At 34.2% G+C, this 23033-nt stretch overlaps 2 protein-coding genes across 6 annotated transcripts in view; one reads left to right on the forward strand and one right to left on the reverse strand.

Annotated features, from left to right (window-relative positions):
* Window positions 1–12545, forward strand: part of LOC110995546 (latrophilin Cirl-like) — a 256533-nt gene extending 243988 nt beyond the window's left edge. For 2 of the 5 annotated variants that reach the window (XM_045632236.1, XM_045632237.1), the window contains exons 8-24: window positions 34–175; window positions 637–797; window positions 1151–1258; window positions 1557–1687; window positions 2207–2366; window positions 2645–2812; window positions 3288–3410; window positions 3956–4137; window positions 4575–4702; window positions 5160–5385; window positions 6122–6287; window positions 6905–7119; window positions 7550–7647; window positions 7771–7939; window positions 8193–8396; window positions 9420–9713; window positions 10711–12545. In XM_045632236.1, coding sequence (XP_045488192.1) covers window positions 34–175; window positions 637–797; window positions 1151–1258; window positions 1557–1687; window positions 2207–2366; window positions 2645–2812; window positions 3288–3410; window positions 3956–4137; window positions 4575–4702; window positions 5160–5385; window positions 6122–6287; window positions 6905–7119; window positions 7550–7647; window positions 7771–7939; window positions 8193–8396; window positions 9420–9713; window positions 10711–11541 — 3506 coding nt within the window. In that variant the 3' untranslated portion in view covers window positions 11542–12545. Of the gene's footprint in view, window positions 1–33; window positions 176–636; window positions 798–1150; window positions 1259–1556; window positions 1688–2206; window positions 2367–2644; window positions 2813–3287; window positions 3411–3955; window positions 4138–4574; window positions 4703–5159; window positions 5386–6121; window positions 6288–6904; window positions 7120–7549; window positions 7648–7770; window positions 7940–8192; window positions 8397–8634; window positions 8999–9419; window positions 9714–10710 lie in introns of all 5 variants that reach the window. The other 3 variants (XM_045632238.1, XM_045632239.1, XM_022262753.2) reach the window with 3 other exon arrangements.
* A 1176-nt stretch (window positions 12546–13721) lies between these two features.
* On the reverse strand, window positions 13722–20308 carry LOC110995543 (growth/differentiation factor 8). Its single transcript, XM_022262750.2, has 3 exons — window positions 20180–20308; window positions 17115–17527; window positions 13722–14864 (listed from the first exon to the last, which is right to left on the reverse strand). Exons 1-3 carry the CDS (start codon window positions 20193–20195, stop codon window positions 14481–14483), a joined length of 813 nt encoding a protein of 270 aa, XP_022118442.2. The 5' UTR covers window positions 20196–20308; the 3' UTR covers window positions 13722–14480.
* Between the last annotated feature and the right edge of the window lie 2725 nt (window positions 20309–23033).

Consider the following 23033-nt stretch of genomic DNA (forward strand, 5'->3'; position numbering starts at 1 on the left):
TGTTACCAACTAAATTCCACTGTAATATTTCAGCTACAAGTGCGACACCAGCTCTAGGCCGAAGGTCGTATTGTCCGCAAGTTACAGCACGCGGTTTGCATTGGAACTGGACTCTGGCTGGGACTTATGCTGTTCAACCATGTCCAGGTGGCGCCACTGGGTTGGCTAGATGGAAGTACGTACTCGTCTTTATTAATTTTATTTGACCCGGGAATTAGTAGTATATGTAAAAATAATTTTCCCAGACGGCTGTTGTACTGCTGATTCTATATTTCAGTGCGTACTTTTTTATATTATATACATCTCCCAATATCCCCGAGTGTGGTGCGGGACCTTAGTCAACGTCAAAGTCAACTTGTCAGTAGTGCGTAGAATCGGTCGTTTAGTATTTCAGTTGCTTTCCGATCGGCGCCTGCGACGGACGTGCGCACAGACTATATATAAATATGACGACGTATCGGTGTCACTACTAAATTTAATTTCGCACTAACAACTTGTTGGTGCTGCGATGAAGCTTATACTTAAATAAGGTATAAATCCACCAGCGTCTAATACTATGTTAGTACACTTTCGTCTCGTAAGTATCGTGGGCTGGTTATACTACTTGGTCCATTAATTCATACTCTATACTTCCAGGTGCACATTAACAGCCCACCAACATGTAGAAGAAGACCGTCCAAGACGAAGGAGTTCTGGGTTACAGTCTGGGGAGAATTACCACGACTTAGGTCTGGACCAACCCAGTGAGAGGCAGCTGCAATTGATCAGGAGACTTGGTTCTGAAGCTTTGCTTAAAGGTATTTAGAATTTTAAATTTCAGTTCAATTTCAAATATTAATATCATCAATCGCTTTATCAAACCTATTAAAAGAATCTAAACTATTGAAAAAATCAGTGGCTCTATAACCTTTTTAGGTCTGGGCCTCAGATTTCTGTATCTGTTTCATGATCATTTGTTAATAAAGCCACTACGCAAACACTGCTCAAACTATATTTGTATTTAAAATTATAAAAATGGCGTTGGTCAGATAAAATGAATTTGTAAAATTAAGCAATTTTATTAACAAGTTATAAAAATTGTGTAGTATAAATTGTAAAAATACAACTACAAAATATTATTTGGAGATGAATAAGTGTTATTAATCTGCAGGGCGTGGTGGTGATACCCCGGAGCATCTGATAGATTACCGCGGCAGCGTGGCATTACCTGATGCACAGGCTTCCAAAGACAATCCGTCGAATGGAGACTATGTATACTGTAAGTATAAGGCATATTAATCAAACATGTCAAATTTCATAATTCTCAACTGTCTAGACAATTTAATATTAGCTAAACATTTTTTTAGATTTAACACATTATATATGTTTTCTTTTTTAAAATTACTAAAAAATGTTTTAAGAAATATACATTATACATGAGAATTGTTTTAATTTAAGGAACTAAAAAGTTTTCTATGAAAGATAAAATCCACGAGGTCATAACTTAATAATGCTACCAGGATAAAACAATTATAATCAACAAGTAAATCAGACTATAAAATTTTCTTAACTTACAGCAGATACCATACCAGAATGGCATGGTGCAACACCAGACTTAAGTGAGTGTCGGTCGGTGTGGCTTAATAGCTTAGAAGCAAGAGTTCGGGAAGGAGAATCTCTCCTTAGCATCAGCAATGATCTCGCGCAGGTAATTGCAAATTCAAATCTTATTGATTTACTATTTCACAATTATATATTTTAAACCTAAAATATGAAATTATCACACCCCACATTCACTCACTTCGCTACCCAAACAGTGTCTTGGCCTCCGAATTGAGTAATCTTGCATTCTATCCAGGGCCATATGTAGGGGAGGGCAACCAGGGCTACTGCCCCGGGGCCTCCACAAAAGAGTTTTAAAAATTGTGATAAGTTCCGAATACAAAAAAAAAATTTATATTTTTAATTTTTTTTATTTGGCAACAAATAAGAAGCTAGGGGCCTCCACTCCTTTATTGCCTCCAGACCTCTTAATCCGGCCTTGATTCTATCTCGTGCAATTATTTAAATTTAATACTATAAAAAAAATTATTAAAGATATTCCCATCTTTATGTGCATGTCTTAATCTCATATACGTTTAAAAAGACATTTTAAATACAGGCAAAGAGTTATACCACAAATTTTTCTACAACAATATTTTTAATTTCTTAATTTCTCAACCTACAGGTGACTTCCTCAAAAACCCTGTATGGCGGTGACATGATGACCACCACAAGTATCATGAAGAAGTTAGCTCAACGAATGTCCCAGAACGTGCAGACATTTTCCGATGCGAGGCAGAAAGAAGCATTGGTCACTGATATGTTGCTGGGTGTTATTAAAACAGGTAAATGACCAAACACATGTACACATATTTTTATTTTTTTTGTATTAAGATCTGTGTTGCCATTTTTCTTTAGTAACGTTCACTGACGATTATCTTAGAATAATAACTAAATAAAAATCCATTAAAAAAATATGAATCTAGATTTAGAGAATTATGCGAAGTTGAATCTTTTTAAAGATTTACTAAAAAAACAATGCAATAATAATAGTTATTTTAAGGGATAATTTAATTTATAAATAAAGTATACTGTTGACCCAGTTATTGTCGTTCTTTCTCAGGTTCGAATCTTCTAGAAGAAAGCCAACGGGCGTCATGGTCAGACCTCAGCATGGATGCACAGAATAGAGTTGCTAGTGCATTGCTCACTCAACTCGAAGAAAACGCCTTTTTGTTAGCCGATGCTGTTACTAAGGAGAAAACTATATTACAGATTGTTAAGAATATATGTACGTAGGATATTTATTACTTTTACAGCATTATTTAGTATTTGAAAAGCCACAAACGAGTTTAGAAAGAAACACATCCATTACAGATTTTGAAATTAATTTTTCTTTTTTACTTTTATATCAGGCCTATATATCTACTACAATCACTAATTATGCCAATCAGAAAAAGCGCTGCGTAGAATCGTATATCATAGAACCAAATCACTTATACAAGAAATTGCTATGATATCTATTTTTCTTAATTATACATTATATATTATATTAAGTTTTCGTATATACATAAGCCTGAGTTATATATATAGTATAAAGTAGTCATACTTTACATTATACTGATCTTACATTTATACTTACTACCTATTCGAATAGAGACTTTTATCTTTCGAAGACAGCGACGGTAACTTCTTAAGAATACTGAAAATAATATCGAATATTTTATAATTATAGTGCCTGATTTTTAATTTGTAAATTATTTTAGGTCTCTCAGTTCGAGTGCTGGAAGTGAAGAATGTTGAAGACGAGACATTCCCATCAACTATCGCTCAGGAACAGTGGAAGGCTTCTGAGGACACCATCACTATACCTAAAGCTGCTTTGCTGGGTAGGTTCAGTATGGTACTATTATTTGGATAGATTATTGCCTTATATATGCCCTATAAATCTGTTATGAAAAAGTGAAATTTTACGATGTTCGTGCACCGTGACACAAAATTAACAGAATGAAGTTAGGTCTAGGTGGCATGAAAATCGATAACTATGTTCAAGTTGTATATTCTAGTATTTTTATATTAAGAACACGTGTTTCGTAACAATACAATTTGAACAGTGTAATTAAATATTAATTTTGGTGTTTTTAAATCAATTTCATATACGACGGTGATAGTATTTACTAATAAAATCTTTTTAATTAATTTTATTATTTAAACCTCAGTAAACATTACGATTTATCCCATCTTAAAACTCATTAGTTTAAACAAAATTAATATATAATATATTTAACATAAGATTGTGTTAAATACTATTTAGAGTATTCAGTGAAAGACACTATGTTCTTGTGTACTTTTCTTTTCAACTCACCACTATTTAGCACTGAAGACTAAAGCACGACGTTAGGGTAAAAAGTTACCTTTAAAATATTTCTTTCAGAAAACCATCAAGTTGACCTCGTCCGCATTGTATTCTTCGCATTCGACCATCTAGAAGAAATACTGCCCCCTACATTTGGAAAGTCCCCACAATTTGCTGCATACACTTCTGACCCGTCTTCTTCAGTCAGCATCAACTCTGAAAAGGAGAAGAAAAACGTTACCCGGGTACTAAATTCGAAAGTAAGTGAAATATATATTTTTTTTAATATCAACTAAAAAAAATGGCTTCCTAAATAGTTATTCCTGATTCATTCTTATTCAGTTGTTGGAAATTCAATTCAATTGTTGCGTATTTAGACTTTTCATTGTTAACTAGATAGCGCTGAAGGTCTATTTGTTCTGTAAAAAACATTATAAAGATGAAGATGCTTGACTCATATTTATCTGTATTAGGCCGTAAGATGTGAGACATGTTTACATCAGTGTCATTGCCATAGACTAAACAGTTTCCTCCATCTTGTCATTATTAAATAAAATCATATAATTCTGATTTCAATCAATATCGAAATAAATAATCTAATAATAAACAAATTAATATTGAAAATCGATTATTTTGTCTGTCTCTTTAAATTCTTTGTCTCAATTCCTAACATTAAGTGACTTTTTACCAATTTCAGGTGATATCAGCCAGTTTGGGCAACGGACGTCACATTCAGCTGTCACAAATGGTCCGACTCACGATGAAACACTTGAAGACTGAAAACGTTACGAATCCTGCTTGCGTCTTCTGGGACTATACTTTGCAGTGAGTTAATTATAGATCCTTAAATACATACTAGTATAGAGACTATACGGTACGGACGCTAATAGTAAATCACAAATAATTTAAATTTAACAGAATAATTAAGAGATTTTTTGTATCATTTCAAATTGATCAATAATATTATAGAATAACTTGCTGATAAGTAAATAATCATAATTATTTATTATGTCGTAAATCGATTGAAGTTAATAATTTATTTATTTACAGAAATACACTATGCTAATACGATAATCTCCAGAAAAAGAAAAAAAAAGTATATAATATTGAACACATAATATACACAATAACGCTACTGTGAATTCACTCTGCGAATATCAATATGTCGATAGTATCGGAGACAGCATTCAGTAGACGCAACGTCTATGATAATCTGGGTATCTGTGCATCAGACTGGCCCTTGGTAAAAGATGATATATATTAATAATTATCTGTGTTTCAGTGGCTGGTCCCCAGAAGGCTGTGAAGTGGAATGGTCGAACTTAACACATACAGGATGTGCTTGTTCGCATCTAACCAACTTCGCCATACTCATGGACGTACATGGTGTTTCGATTGGAGCAAAACATGTGATGGCGTTACGTCTCTTGACGCTGATTGGCTGCGCGATATCAGCTGTCGCGTTGTTGGCGGCCATCGTCGTTTTCCAGTGTTTTAGGAACATGAAGGTATTTGTTATTTCTGTTTTATATTAAATTATACTTAAAAAAATAAGATAAGTTGAGCGCAAGAACTGCAAAATTACATAAGAAATAAAATTACTTAGATAAAACTAATTGACCAAGCAGTTTAAACATATGTTAACAGTGAAAGGGACAATATTAAAAAAAGACGTGTGTGTACTTAGAAGATATTCTTGGGCGGAAAAAATTTAAAAATCTTAACTTCTAACAACAATAGTAATAGAAAAAAAAGAGATAAAATGTTGACTACACCTTCAGGGTGTCGGTATTTTGTGACGGTGTGCGCGCGCATCGTAAAAATTCAGTTTCATGAGTCTTCCTTAACGTGCCAAAAGATGTATAATTTAAAAGGTTACATTAAAAGAATAATTGCTATTGAATCACGATAATTTCAGATACTAAGTGGACAGGTAAACATTGTACAGTAGAGACTTGAATGACTCTATCTTCCTTAAGAGAGAGAGACTCTTCCATCCTTCCTTCAATAAGAGCTAAACTTTATTACTTTAAGTAATTAATTACTAGATTAATACAAATATTTTTTCAGAAAAACATTGAATAAAAATTATCATTGTTGTAAGTCGTAGAAACAATTAGATTGTACTAGAAAGCATTGTCGACTAGAAACCCAAATAGGTCTTCATATTTCTTTATAAGATAGTGGAGATGAGACCCAGACAAAGATATATAATTTCTGATTTTCTAAATATTTTTGTTTCAGTCGGATCGTGTACTAATTCACAAGAACCTGTGTATTTGTTTGTTGATCGCTGAAGTGGTATTCATGTGCGGAATAGATCAAACGCAGGATAGAATACTCTGCGGTGTGATCGCGGGCTTGCTACACTATTTCTTCTTGGCTGCTTTTGCCTGGATGTTCCTAGAAGGTACATTCATGATTATATATGAAATTACCTTTTGACGTGACAACGTCTTATAATTCAATGGAGCCCGCTGCACGCACGAAAAAACATGACTCATGTGGCGTTACCTCCCTCTGAAGCGTTCCATTTAAGGCTTGAAGTGCAAGCGAGAGCGCGGATTGAGCGACAAAGACGCACAATCGGCCTCCGCGTTGACAAAAAATTGACATCATTATTATTATGCGTACAAATAAATGTGGCTTGATCAATTCAATTGTGATTTCCATTTACATCTATATCCATACAAAATATCTATCAAACAAATAAAATTAAAATTTTCTTTTGAAAAATGCAACCATTCCATCAGTATTTTCTTATGAAGTTGTCACGTTCAACTATCGTCAGTAAACCGACTTTACAGACTACCGATTTTTTTCTATTTTAATCATACAGTTTCAACAAGCATAGAAAATGTAAATGTAAAAGTTTTTTTCGTAATTAACTATCCTTTTGGCTGGTAAGCATTTTGGGTGCTCACTCCTTGTATTGTTATTAAATCAAACATTTACAAAAGTAGCTATCAGTGTTTCGTTTATGATATATATGTTTATACTTTAATATAAAAGTATATTTTCATTTAGGTTTCCACCTGTACGCGATGCTAGTAGAAGTATTCGAGCCAGAGCGAGCTCGTGCCCGATGGTACTGCGTTGGCGGGTATTTGGTACCCGCACTCGTTGTTTTGGCTTCGGCCGCCGCATACCCACCGGGATATGGCACATCCACACACTGCTGGTTGTCCACCGACAGATACTTTATTTTTAGCTTCGTTGGACCAGTCGCTTTGGTGCTTGTTGTAAGTACATTTAACCTTTAAAATCTATTAATAAACCTACTGTCATCTTAATTTAAAACAAAATAATATTAATGATTGTCTATCTAATAATTCATACATTCACGTATATTTAAGTCATTACGTCTAACACTCCTTTTATTTTATTACATGTACCACTAAGATTACTTTTTCTAATGTGGGGACTAACCCCATTATTACGATCAATTTGTCAAAACCATATATTATCTGTCATGAGTATTAATATCGTTTATTATTATGTTTCTTGTTACTGTTATACTTTAATTACGAGCGCTTTTAAAGCTTTTGTTTGGTTAAAGTTTATTATGTATAGTGTATTACTAGTGAGTAATTTTCTTATGTGAATTTTGTAATATTCTTAAATTTAAAGTTATAGAAAACAAGTAAATAAATATTAAATCTTACATTGTAGGCAAACTGGATATGTCTCAGCATGGTCATTTACATGATGTGTCATCATTCAACAGTCTCAATCAAAGCTAAAGAAAATTCAAAATTGTATAAGATAAGGTGAGTTGGTGTTTGAATATTTTGAAAGTTTACCTTTAATTATTTTCATTGTACGTGCAATAGCAATGCAATTTTCAATACTCTTTAGTTTACTTTCTCTTATTATAATTTTTCAAATTACAGAGTATGGCTGAATAGTTCAGTTGTGCTAGCTTTTCTGCTGGGCTTGACCTGGACGTTTGGTCTACTATACATCAACGAGCAGACTGTGGGCGTGGCGTACGCGTTTACAATACTCAATTCGCTACAAGGACTTTTTATATTCATCTTCCATTGCTTGCAAAATGAAATCGTAAGTTAAAAATTACTATTATAGTTTGTCTTTTATAAATACACTTATTTTTTGGTGATTATATATTATTATTCTTGACTCACTCTATTTACTAGAAAATATTTCAAGGATTGCTAACTGCGTAAATAAAAGTAATTGTATCTGATTCAATAATATTAAAATATTGCTCATAATGTGAATTTTCGGTTTACAACTGATCACCAAAGATGGCTCTTATGAATCACATGCTTCATTGCATATCCTACATTTTCAGTTTCAAAAGGAGTGCGGTCGTCTCGTTCGACGCCACCCATGGCTATCTTGCTGCCTTCACTTTACTCAGCCTCTGGCCCATACTGCTCCAACTGCCTCATCATCAAACCACGTCGAGACAAGGCAGGGTTCCGTTAAGAGCAGACGATATCATCAGAGCACTGCCCCTGATAGTGAAGACGTCGTAGATCCTAGGGATGTTACGGTAAGGATTTATTATATTAGATTAGATTTATTATATTGATTTTATTATATTTCATTAAAAATACATTGGTATGTATTCATTTGTGGGAATTTTGGGAACACTTAAAACTGTAAAATTAACTTTATTGTTATGACTCAAAAACAATCTGTGTTCAAAGGATTAGATTATAAGGTCAAAGTTATATTCATCGAAATAATACATGTACTAATCAACTCAAACACAATAATCTCCACAACAGAGCACAGCGAGCACTTCCGTTTCGGCGTCCACCACAAATAATCTCGTCATCAACAACCTTAACGTTGTCGTTAATAACAACAATCACAACAACAACAATGTCATAAACAACGCCTCCGTTGCGTCTCTGGCCGCCGCCGCGGCCGCCCACAGCTACCATTCCCATAGAAACCGTAGGAACTCTCAAGAGAACCAAAATTTTGGTCCTTCGAGTAATTTCGGCCCCACTCTGAACGCCACGGCGTCCAATTTCGCTCACAACATTCCCGAAAGAGAGCCCCCCGCCCCGATGTCCCACCTACGAGGCCCGATCCACGCCGGCAGCGCCCGATACCCGCCGGGGTACAGACAAAACGTCCAGCAAGGTTCGTACGCACTGTTCAAAGAGATAGGATTTTTCTAAAGAACCACCTTTACACCACTCCAGCTTATCGGCTGTAAACTAATGGTCTAAGACAGCTCAATTTGTGTTTTGTTAATAATGTGTTCCGCTGAGTAACTAACACTTCTAGGCGCAGATCACGGTAAGTTTAATTTTATTTTCTTTCATGTCACTAACAAACTAACGCTTTTCTGACTACTAACGACTAAGGGTCTAACATTTCAGTGGTGTGGTGGTCGATCTCGCATTGCCTGATCCGATTTCTAAATCGAAAGAATCCTATCTCTAAACATTGCGTATGGTCCTTCTTCACTAAACGTACGCTACTCTCAAACCTTACACGATAAGTAGTCATAGAATGTATGTAATAAGTATGTATTTATGTATTTCTAACTATAAAACAGAGTTACAACTTGCAACCGGATTCAAGATGGAATATACGTCCGACCGCGCCAATATACGTCCCGGGCGACGATATAAGAAACGCTCGAACTCCAACGCCTCAAAACATTCCTCATAGCTCGTCCCACTCTCAGAGTATAGCGTCGATGCATAGCTACAGAAATAATATCGAAGTCCCCAACGATTACCAGAACCTTCGGTCGCGGTCGCCATCTTGTTATTCGAACAAGATGGTGGCGTCCACTGGTGCGAACGACTGGGCTTTAATGGCGAATGCGGGAGGCAATGTTTGGAAGGTGAGGTGGAGGGCCCAACACTCGTAGAGTGAATTGACTTGCCTTGGTAAGATCTCGAACATCCAGATTTCACTATTGGAGTATCAACCTTTTTTATTCAACAAGGAATAAAAGATGTCACCAAATAGGAGTTTCCTCATGTTCGTTGTATTGTTACGTTTACCATAGATTTTCATTTGTTACTTTCCAGGATATTTCTATTGGTGGAGGAAATAACGAGATCTTACTCAAGTATTTGCATGAGCTAACTTAGCGTGGTTGCATGACTTCACTCTGCACATGTAATAGCCCATCCCACCTACTTCCGCTACCAACTATCACAAACCATTACATCGTAGTAACAAGATGCGTTCCTATGTAAAACGTATACAAAAATAGTCTACAACATGTAAATGTACTGGAATAAGATTTATTACATAATTTCTAATAAATTGTAAATATGTCACTGAAATAAACCTTCATTGTAATTTAGAAATTTAGATTCACATGTAAAATATGATAAAATAACCTTTGTTATATTCACCTTTCATGTTCATTTAAGAATTAATTCAACGTTTTAAAGGGTTAAATTAAAATTCTGTTTTTATTCACACAGTTTTAGTAGAAAGCTTATGTTGATACACAATAATAATTAATCTCTAGACGGCAACAAAGTATCGCTTTACTTACCTAGCTAATCAGAATTTTACCAGCATGTTCTTCAGTAAGTGCGGAACACAGTGAACAAATGTAATGTTTTATTCAATTAATTGAGCTGTCTCCAAAACCCAACAATCGAAAGTTTGAGAAAGACGCGATGTTAAATAAGTCATCATAAGCCGTCATCAGTTTAATATTAAATATATTGTATAATGTCGATAACTATATGTTTATTGATTTGAAAAATTGATTAAAAAATCGCTAATATTTTATACAGTTCTTAATGAGTATTCTAATTAATGTACAGTATGTATTATTGCAATGCAAATTTATATTAAATTTAACGTAATATTTTCAGAACACTTCTTCTAAACACCACCCGGGGAACTCTTCAACGTTACCTCATCATGACACGCTGTCTCGGCAACTTCAACAGAACCACATTCACAGTCCCTATGTCGAATGTGACGTTCCGATGCCCCCTGGATCCCCCCGACACGTCATCAAGGACGAAGAGTCCCCACTTCATTACCCCCAAGGATATCAAACCACGCGTAGCTACAACCATGATTTTCGGAACCCCCACGTGTTTATGTCCCAACACTCACCTGGCAGCCAAGAGATGATCTTCAGGAAGCACTACAAGGACGAGAATCGACGCAAACATCACCACCACCACGGCAGCCAAAACGTCAATCACACCTATTCGGAAATAGCTTCTCAGCAAGGACGAATATACCGACGCGGTTCCGAAGAATTCCGCGTCATTCAGGACGATCCAGTTTACGAGGAGATCGAGCGTAACGAGACGATGATGTCCGATATGTCGGACGACAACTCTGTCCCCGACTGCAGACAGAACCCGGGACACCACGGATCCTCCGGATCCAAGTTTTTTGGGGACCATCGGCCCCTCATCTCCTACAGCCCCGGGGAGAGGCACCATCACGACCAGGAACACTACAAGTATGGCAAATGGGACACCCTGGAGAGGGCCTACGATCCGAGGCACGCGTACGAAAGCGGCAAGCTGATGCACCAGTACCATCAGCCCCAGGAGAACATGAGGGCGCTGGCCGCGGTCCTGAACGGGGAGAACAACGTGGTGTGCCACTTGGAGCCGCCCCACTCTTACGACGCGTACCCCCAGAGCGGCAACCCCAGGACTGTATCGCAGCCCAGTTTTTAAATTTTTCCTATGAATCCTCGAATCCTGTTTCTATTTTTGAGTGTTAGTGACTCGGAGTGAAGTGTACAGATATAGCGAATGATTTTTCTATGAGACGTAGTGTAGCAACGAGTGATAGTACCCGTAGATACTTGCCATACCGCGGACTTTGTATTTATAGATATAGACGTAAACTAAAATCACTTTTTCCACTGTGATCCTATTTAAGTGAAGGCTCAACTCTGTTGCGAACCACTTTTATTTTATACTTTGAGGTTTATTAGAGACTTGTAAATACCTAGACTAGACGTGACTCCGGTGTGACCTTACTACTTCTACTGTATCGGTTCGAATCATGGCATTTTATATATATCTGCATTTCTTATAGTAGGTATGAAAATCTGTGATGTTCATTTATATGCTTTAGATTAGGTTTTACGGACGTTCCGTCACTGCCATACGTTTATGTTTTGTATGTTCGTTCGTTTCGGCAGCTTTTTATCGTTTCCAAAAAATAATCCATCCGACCTACTTAGACTGACACCACTAATGTTGTGCACTCTTAACTTAGATTAGGATTTAAACATCTACGTATTGTAGAATTCTTTTAACGCCATGGATAACTGTTAATTTTAATATAATTAAGGAATTGTTTTTAGGAGCGGATACAATAACCTATGTATGAATTAATTTCTTGTATATTTTGGATCGTAAGCAATATATTTAGACTGGAGTGTTGAGTGAATGTTTGGCTGATTCACTTTGAAACAATAATTTATAAATTTAGCCAACATTGACTTTCTAAAAGGGGAAATATGAAAAATATCAAAGGAGGTTTATATTTTGTATTTGGGTATTACTAGTCTATTTCTCCAGTAATTGTACAGTGTCTTGTGTATTTCTGTTATTTTGTTTTGATTGTATTTTAATAACGTTATATTAATGTAGGACGAACAGAATGTGTACATAATTTAAAGTTTATATAATAAAGAGTGGCTGTTCTTTAAGGACGACCACGCAATTGATATATTTGTTTATTTTACTCCTTAGAATTATAAAATCAAATATCAATTAATTTTATTATAAACGTCAGTTCAATAGAGACTCGCAGAACAATACTTTTATTGGTTGCAAAAGTTAAATACATGGATTTCATATCAAAACAATTGAATGTTTAGGTATTTGTTGTATTAAAAACTAAAATTTAGTTAATGTATATTCTATTGTCTCCAAATTCTAGTAAGTATTTACCAAGTTGCAATAATTTCAACTCGTCCAAAAGAAAGGTAATCTTGCAATACTGACCATAGTGTTCAAGATTCCATTTCCGATAAACAATAGGGGTTCATATTACGATTCAGTTCCTAGATAAATAATAATTGATAATTGATAAACACAAATTACTGTAAAGTTTTAATAAGTCGACAAGACAAGTAGATCAGTTTTAAAAGTTTTATTTTAATATAACAAAATACAATACTTTTCCATGAGACATTTTTAAATCAACTATATATTTTTTTTATATAGAACAGGCAAACGGGCAGGAGGCTCACCTGATATTAAGTGATACCGTCGCCCATGGACACTCAACGGCCGTCGGCCTTTTAAGAATCGGTACGGTCTCGAAGGACCTTAAGTCGAATTGGTTCGGAAATACTTCAGTGGGCAGCTGGTTCCACGCAATTTTTTTACAGCAAGTAAAAAAATTGCGTGGAATTACCAAGGCAAGTTCTCGTATGCTAGTATATACATACTTAACAATTATTAAGCTTTTAAATACAAGTTTTGCCAGTGTTACGGCTCACTACTGCGAAGGAAGGACTATTGTTGCAGAGATAAATCGATCTTCGACACCCACCACTGACTGACGGGACCATGATGATGTTGTATATGTTATATGTTCAGCTCAGATTTTCAAATGTCATTAAGATGAGTTTGACAAGGATTTAAACATAAATATATCTGCGGTAAATGTGTGTCTGTCTTCTGTCTGTCACTACCGCAGTAGATAATACAGAGGTGCGCGTGCACCAATAACTGGATTAAAAGATAGGGGTAAACATTTATTAAAGAGACCAAGAAGTCTGTTCTTTTTCTTAATTTACAATGATGATCATTATATCTAACACGTCGTGAATTTTATTTCCTTCCAAAGTGGCACCATGTGAACATTACGATAGTTATGCGAATAAAAATACATATTTAAAATGAATTGAAAAATTTATTTAAAAAACTTATAACACGACACTGTTTGTTAATTTTTCGAAAATGTTTCCGAGATATTTCCCTACACCCAAAATTTTGTATAAAGATTTTCGATCCAAACATACATCTAAAAGGACACAATTCCCTCTGTCCCAAAATGAGATCTAATTTTGAAATTTTACGCCCAAAAATTCTTAGTCCTAATACATAAAATCAATTCATCACGAAATTAATACGTTTCACACAGGGTAGGTACATTTATTTAATGAAAATACATTTAAGCACCACCCGCTAAGCCTAAAGAGAAATAATTTTGAACGAGATCCAAACGACAAAAGAAATACATCAATTACATAGACTACCTAGCTACTTAAAATTAAATTTTGATGTACGGACCCTAAAGGCACAAACACTTCAATTCAAGAAGGTAATAAGCGTCGTTGATTTAACAGAGCAAATGTTTTCTATAAAAAAAAACAATGGTCATTGTTATACACATTCTTGGCACTACGCCTGTTTTTACTGTTTGCGCCTGAATTTTAATTTTTCTACTTACTTAATCTAAAATTGTAAATGCAGTTTTGAGATAAGTCGAACATTCAAGCGGAGTAAGCAAGTTATTTACAATTCATTTAAAACAATTTTACTACAGTGATCGAAAAGAAAGCACACAAGAAAAACGGGGTTACAAAACACACAACACACATCACAAAGAGTTCCCAGTCTCATCGCTTCACACCAATAACTTAGCCTTACTATGAGCATCCACAACTCTCCACCACCATACCGGGAATCGTCCCGTATATTATATTTAAATCGTGATCGAAATACAGCATTGAGATACTGCTCATCCGCCGTGGGGCACAGCAGGGTCCGCCGCTACCCTGGGGCGCGACGAGATGCACTAAATGCGTGTGGGGGTACTTCTGTAAGAAACTGTAGGGGCACTCCCCACTGCAGTAGTTGGCGTCGTATTGCTTAGGCGCAATGATCCAATCCCAACCGAACTCCTCGAAGTTGACAGACAGTGGGTACCGACAGCAACGGACCTCTTTGGAGTTCTCTGTGCAGTCCATTCCGATCATACGTCGCGTTCTCTTGTGCGAATTATCTCTTAGAGTTAGTTCTATGTAGGGCATCTGGAACAGAAATATTTATTTACTACGGCGCATTCAAATCCATACAAGTCATTCAAAAAGCTATAAAAGTCTTGTCAAGAACAATGTCTTCAAATAGAGCAGACTTGTTTAAATCATAAATTAAAATATTATGCTTTCAAGATTTCGAGATGAATCAATATTTTTTTCGAAACAAACCGAAACATGAAGGCGGCGTTTAGTTAAATTAGTTTATTAATGTACTAAAAATATAAAATCTATTTGTTTATAAATCGTATGGGCTATTTACAATGAAACGTCGTTTATGGTATTGCGATAAATATTCATTTGGTTTAAGTTTCATTTACATAGACGATACGTATCGTTGCGGTTGAGATATTTCGTCGAGAACATCTTAATGAAATTATTTTACTTTATCATGAGACAGTGCACTACGTAGCAAAAAGGATTGTCAATCAAACATTTTACGCAACGGACCGAAACCCAATAAAGTATCCACAATCTCAGATTGAAAACAATCTGAAATCAGATCGTGATTGATCGATCTCCGATAGGATGATATATCAATACAGATATGCATCCCAATAACCAAACCCTACGAAGACAATCTATTTTGGCGACGGATAGAATGCAATCTCTTCGCTCTTTACACTCATATTTGATAATCAATATAAACCAAATAAAGTAAATAAAACCGTACAAATAATATTAAAATATACATGTCTATGTATAAAACATATGAAATAGCTTTTAATTATTTTAAAAACTGGTGTAAGTTAAAATCTTCAGATAGGATATTGTCACAGTTGAACTGTCATTTTCATACAAAGTACCTACTCTATATACAGCGATACGACCTACCATGTATATCGACAGATGGCTATTACAATCCGTCGACGGGTTTTTACCATACTTGTATCAATATTTAGAATTAAATGTCTAACTCAGATGGTCAAAAATGGATTGAGATAGGCTGTAGGGTTTGGGCGTAAACCTATACGTGTCAAACGCGTTAGTTTCACCTAAAGTACTTACAATCTAGTTTAATACTAGAGTCTGATTATTATTATTGTTCTGATAGAGCAACTTTAAATTCAATATATTTGGCAAGGTATTCTTCTTATATGGGGTTCTATAGATTAAAAAATATATTTTGTTTTTTATATAACTTCTGGTTATGCACTTCTTGCACTCATCATTTTTTTATTTATTGTTTTCTTTTCTTACTAGGGTTGCCTGGAAGAGATCGCTTGTTAGCGATAAAGCCGCCCGTTGCATCCCTTGTAATTTATATATATTGTGTTATTTGTGTTTCTTTCTAGCAACGAAGTGTGAATAAATAAATAAATAAATAAATATTAGGTTTTTAATTATGGTGGAACTTCCAATAATAAACAAAAGCTAAGCCGGTCTTCTCGTTCAACAAATGAGAATCTCTATATAGCGAAGAAATGCTGCCAATTTGTCTTAATTTTCTTTTTATTAACAAAAAAATTATATCAAACAGATTGACCTGAAATATTCGCTAAGCTTTAAAACTAAACGACTTTAATATAGATTATGTTAAATGTGCGAAAATGACCGTTACAATACATATATGAATTTAAAACACATCTTGTAACCAGATGTTATTCCTCTTAAGATTTACAAAACTATATGATATGACCCACTTACAAATTGATAATTATGTTTATCACTGAATTTGGTAAATCATTATCTTTTACTAAGCAAGGTTTGCAATACTTCCTGATTAAATTTGGTTTAATACGCAATTTCTTCCTTAGCAACTGATACTGTAAATATATTACAACTTACGATATTAAAGTGTTACAAAAGTTAATAGAAGAATGCTTTTAAATACTTCGAAAAAAGAATAAAACACTCCATCTACCAACACATAAAAATGTCTAATAATGTCTGTAATGCTAGCTTGCTGGTAATAAATATATTTTTGAGATACAAGAGTCTTAATGCTATAACGATTATATTGATGACTTCAGACTGTATGTAATAAAACAGCTTAGATAATGAAGAATTTGTAATATGACTATGAGACTATTATACTCAAATATTTGGACCTCTGAGAAACAGGGCAAATCATTGTTAGATAATTGTTCCTTATTGACACTTGACACGAATTGACCCCAAATCGAAAACGTCGACGGTGTTACCAGAACAAAATCAGGAATTGTTGCGATAACTATAAATAGAATTTTATTTATAGACTATAAAAACATTGATACCGTTTATCTTAAAGCAATTATGACTCACCACTGCGTTATTCGACTCCGAGCTGGGATGCGGCACAACCAGGTTAATTCTATTCTTTGAGTCTTGTACTCTCACAACTATTCCTAATGTCTCCCGTGGGAGTCTGAAGAACTCTGCTACCATGTTCGTCACGTTCGCTCTTACCCATGTTCCATCTTGGAGCTCCCTTCCGGTCAATTTACTAGAGCTATCGGAGTACGGCACTGAGGCTTTGCTGCCTTGGCTATTTCTCGTGATCCTATTGACCTGATAGTTGATGTGAAAGTGGTCGTCTGTTATTGTGATGTTCTGTCGTTCCAGCTCTTGTATGTGGATGTAAAGAAATGCTTCGTCTACTTCATTTTCGAGAACTTTATCCGTAAACCTGAAGTTTATCACCTTCAGACCCTTGAAGTGATTGTGTCGCCGCAAGTCTGTAATACAAAAGATTTTTATTATCTTCTAGATAAATTGTGAGGGTTAAGCAAAGATATATTTGTGAATGTCGAGCAGTGATGGAGCCAAGATATATTTTACATAGTAATTTCGTTTAACTCGTAATGTCGCAAAATCCTTCCACACCTTCACATTCACTCCAAGGTATGTAGAGTAAAAAGCCGCCACTCTTTAAACTACAACCAACCATACATAACTTATCAAATTTCTGCGAGCATTACAAATTAAAAGAAACACTAATTTGTGTAAATTCACTATCGATATTATTTATAAAATGTTATAAAGTAAAAGTATGACGACTGATAATTTCAAGATGGCGCCTTCATGTCTGGAGAGTTATCTGAAACAAAAAATAATTATATTAGTAGGTGTTAAAGATTGCCGACAATAAAAGTAAAATAACATTGTTTTCATAATAAAATTAAGTTAATTTCAATCATGACTTAGGGTTATAGAAAACATGACGAACCGGCTCTCAAGAGTCAAGACTATCAAATCAACATGTGTCAGGTACAGATGTCTGATAAATAATCGACCTATAAAAATATTCAGTGAAACAGTTGCTGATATCTTCTGTACCACTGCATATATCCTAGACATCTAAATGCTATAATACTTCCCAAGTACAACACGACCTCTAATCGATACCACTAATAATACCTTTGCGATTTTTAACGTATTAATAAATCATAGGCGTTCTTAAATTCGCAAAGCAGGTGTAAAAGTTAAAAATATCGAGTTCGTTCATCCACAGAAGGCCGAACACCCACCCAAAACAATTTATTAAGAACATACCACTGATTGGCATTTTATATACATATCTATCGTCGATTATTTAGAATTAAGCTTTGTTTGTTGGTACGTGTCGGGTAAGCCTGGCTTGTGTTAGACAATTAATAGTCTTGCAATTTTCTTATTCATGCATGTATATTCAGGGTTAACAAGTCAAAATTAGACACAATTTATGAATATCTAAGTTAAGCCATTCGATGTGAGAATATATATACATATATATACTTATACTATCTTGTTACAATGGTCCTGTATTTATGTACAGTGTATACAAGACAATTTAATTATATATAATTACTACATACATGTACATTTTAGCTTCGTAGGCTGTTCATTGTAAGTTAGTGTCTAACGTATAAAGAAACATTTCTTATATTAGAACTTATTATGATTCTTTAATAACTAATTCAAACTTATAGCATTCTTTTCTTTAAAGTTCTCTTTCGTCTCTTTCTGTTCAATATAGTTGTATTAAAATATCCCACAGAATCTCTTGTTGCAAAAAAATACATTGAACGCTTTTATAAATAATGCAAACTTTAATGTACTCGTGATGACTAATATATAACATAAATAAAAACCATTTGTTTTTTGCACTCGAACCTGCAATGTTCGAAATCGTTTTGACAGTTTTGAATCAAAATATAAGAAACTTTCAAAGAATGCGGCCAAAAATAGCACATGAAAATAGTTGACGACCCGTTGAAATTCTCAAATATTCGCACATGATATATTTCCGGGATATAACGATACGCATTTAAGACTGTCATACTTTCATGCACAATGAAACGAAATGAAGCTTAATATGTTTTCTTTAGGCATTTTAGGCTAACCAAGCTTATCATCACGATGTCTGCCCTGTCCAAATCGTTTTTTTTATAGGATAGAGGGCAAACGGGCAGGAGGCTCACCTGATGTTAAGTGATACCGCCGCCCATGGACACTCTCAATGCCGGAGGGCTCGCGAGTGCGTTGTCGGCCTTTTTAGATTTTTTTTATTCGTGTTGGGATAGTTACTATTATTATTTAATAATAGCAACGACCCTAACTGACCCCAGGTGATACGGTATTAGCATAACAATTCTTTAATTGTATTAAACACAGTTGTCTTTTATTAAACATCTACTCCTCTGATAATATATAGGTGATCATAGCATAGGTGGGGCAAGGTTAATTTTTCAGAGACTTCCATCTCTATTCATTAAAATATTTAGGGGACACAATTCTCTGATTTCTTTTTATAGACAAGTTGGTGATCACATCCAGACATAAGTCATGTTGGGGTCATACGGTTTCCAGATTTTCTTTCTACTTTCAAAATGTTAGTTGTATAGTTAGTTGTACACGGGATTCAAACACACAACCTAACCACTTCGCTATATTTATTATTTTAGTAAAATAAAAACTATGAACCAGTTAAATTTAAAATTGTATTATAGTAAATAAAAAATTAATACAGATTTTTCTTTAACGAACTTTTGCCATCTTCACGCAAATTTGAAAATTAAAAAGATCGTTTATTGCTCTTTTTAACTTCCAGGCGAAATTTTTTTTTTAATATTTGATCTTACATAAACTAATTTATCACTTAAATTTCGTACGCCTACAGTAATAGTAAAAAAAATGACGTTTTTTGAAATTTATAAAGAAGTGTAACGATTTAATATATATTACTATCCTGGATAAAAATCGATTCACAATAAAAAGGCCTTCAGAATATACATATATACTCTCAATGGACCATTTTTTGACTCATTACAAACCACTTAACCATATGAGTAAAAATATTTTGAAATAAACCTTAAATATTTTCTATAATATGTAAACTTTCCAATTACCCTCCGACCAAACCATCACGATTAACACTGCACCGACTACGTTTTCCGACTTCCATTTTTGAATTTTTGAAACGCGCGCGCCCCGTAACGGCCAGTATCGCACTGATATGTTCAAGAGATGAGCCCAAAGCCCATAGTGAAGTAAATCGCGTGGGCTAACAAGGAGATTCAATCATGTACTCGCTAATCAAATTGCAATAAATAGTAAACTTTAAAGCAACTGTATAAGTCTTATATTCAATTGGCGAACTCTCAATGCATGTACCTACTCATTTTTGTTTGATAAGAATGTTTAATTATTTTTATTAAGCGTCTTCACAAGGGACAATTGTAATTTCGATAATATTTTTATCGCGGACGTAATTAAATCCTATATAAATCTCATTTTTGTTGATAACTAGTGACACGCCCCTGCTTCTCACAGATATTCAGTGTGCAGTCGTAACACATATTTAGCTACTATAATCGTGTGGGGTATATTATTTAATTATTACTTTGGTTTTAATTGTATTCGTGTTTTTAAACCTCTAAATGAAACAGTTTAATAAAACTATTATATTTGAATATTATAATTATTATATCGAAATATTAATTTAAAAAGTAAAGTAATTAATTTGTATTAAATACTTTTTGTTTGTTAAAAGCTTGTCTGTTAGACTGTATAAAAAGGTGCCATGTATATTTACTATTTAGAAACATAGGCAGTACCAATAATTTATAAATTCTTTTTAAAACTAAGTACTAATTAAATTGTCTAGTTACTCTTTGGAAAAGAGAGACATTGATAGTTGAGTTTTTTGTTTGGTATCTTAAAGTTTGTGTCGAGAATGTGAGCCGATTTAAAACTATATTTTTTTCTTCATACAATGAATTAAGTTCGGTATATTCGACGTGGACAATATTTTCTTATATATATACATATATGTATTATAATCAAATATCTATAAAATAAAAATTAAATAAAAAATGCATAAGACATCTGCCCAAATTGATAGCGGTAATGGGTGACATTTGACTTATATATCTTAATATGTTTTAAGTACATTCTTATATAGGACCTGATTATTTTAATGAAATATATTTAAGAAAACTTTGAGAGCCGGTTTAAATACGAGCCTACACTGTAACTTAATATTAGAAAATCTAAACCATAAATAAAATACTTTGATTTATATGTTTATAAACAAAACATTGCCTTTTTGTTATTACGAATAAAGGAGTCTTATCACTGGAGAAAGTACTCAATGTTTTGGCGCAAGGTAATGTATCGGTCTCCAACGCCTGACCTTTGATCTCAAAGCTGCAGCTACCTTGCCCCACAACATTAACAGCTATTTCAATAACGATAATTGATTTTGTTGTAATGAAATTTCATCAGTTTTGGTAACAGATGAACGGCGGATTCATGGTCTTTATGAACCCCATGACCGATGGCCATGACAGACACTGGTAAACTTAAATACTTTTATAAAAGAGTTTTTATTAGTGGATCTGAAGAAATCTACAGATTAAACACACAAATGTCAATGTCTTATTCATAAAAAAGTAAGACTTATTCCTTCGCCACTTCAAAAAAAAAACTTTTGGTCCGGGAATTGAACTCGAAACTTTTCGATTGGACTCGTGTTTGCTACATTGTTAATTGCAGTATTAAGCAACATTTGCATAAAGGGACTTAAACTCTACAACCATCGACAACGAAAACTCTAGCAAATGTATTAACGGTAACTATACCTATAATAATAAAATAACCAGGATGTGAGCTGATCTGTCGATGCTTTATAAATGGAGGTACATAGATTTCGGTAAGTTCACAGACCTCGAATGACACAACAGGGACCAACGTCCCCTCACAGGACAATTTGAAATGATTTGTTTACAAGGTATACTAGGAACGATATTTCGTTAGAGGCGCTCCCAAAAATTATGGGCTCCAATATTGATTTATTTTGTTGTAAAACTATAAACTATAAATCACCTAGTAGAAAAAATCGATGATACAACGGACGCATATAGTGTATATTTAAAACCGAATTAAAACGCTGTGAACTGTAACTTTTTAAATAAGTGTTCACACAGTTATACTGTAAATCACTAGAAATAAAGATTTTTTTTTATCCAATAGGTTTAATTTTTTGCAGCATTTAATTTTTGCAGCGTTTAATTTTTTACAATGTGATGTTGAATTACAGTGTCTAAACCGTTTGTTCAACTAGCCAGTCTTCTTTCTTCTAGATTCTTGAATTCGATTCCCTTTAAATATTATTTCTTGTTTAAACTTGCTTATGTATCAGCAATGTGCGTCTTACACCTCACATACATGGATTTTACTTTTTACTTTTTGTCACATTTTTACTGTCTGTAACTACAGATATAATTTTAAATTGTATTTACAGAAGCATTATTGATTTCCATATATCATAATGGCCTATTTAAGTGTAATTATTTCATTCTAGTGTTAATTTGACATCTTTTGTAAATAGAATTAGGTTCTTCACAATGTCCGGTCCGGATAGCTTCCAAATAAGCTATTTATTACTTATTTGTAGGATAAACAGTATTTTTGCGTTTCACGACTGTCAGATAGCGCTATTTGTCACGAAACGCGAAGTATCTTATTCGGAACTTTTATCTTTCGAATAATTAATGTGTTGCATAGCTATTTGGTATATACATATATATCCATACATTGTGAAACAGGCCCTAAGTTTTCAAAAATCCATCGTAAATTTTTTATTAAATCCCATTTTACTACTACAAAGATTTAGTGACTACAACTGTACCTTACGTACGCGTGTTTTGACCTGTCACCAAATTCGGATACATTAAACAATTACGTTCAATTCCTTCAGCA

This window comes from Pieris rapae, chromosome 18, assembly GCF_905147795.1.
Source record: "Pieris rapae chromosome 18, ilPieRapa1.1, whole genome shotgun sequence".
Taxonomy (NCBI): Eukaryota; Metazoa; Arthropoda; class Insecta; order Lepidoptera; family Pieridae; genus Pieris; species Pieris rapae.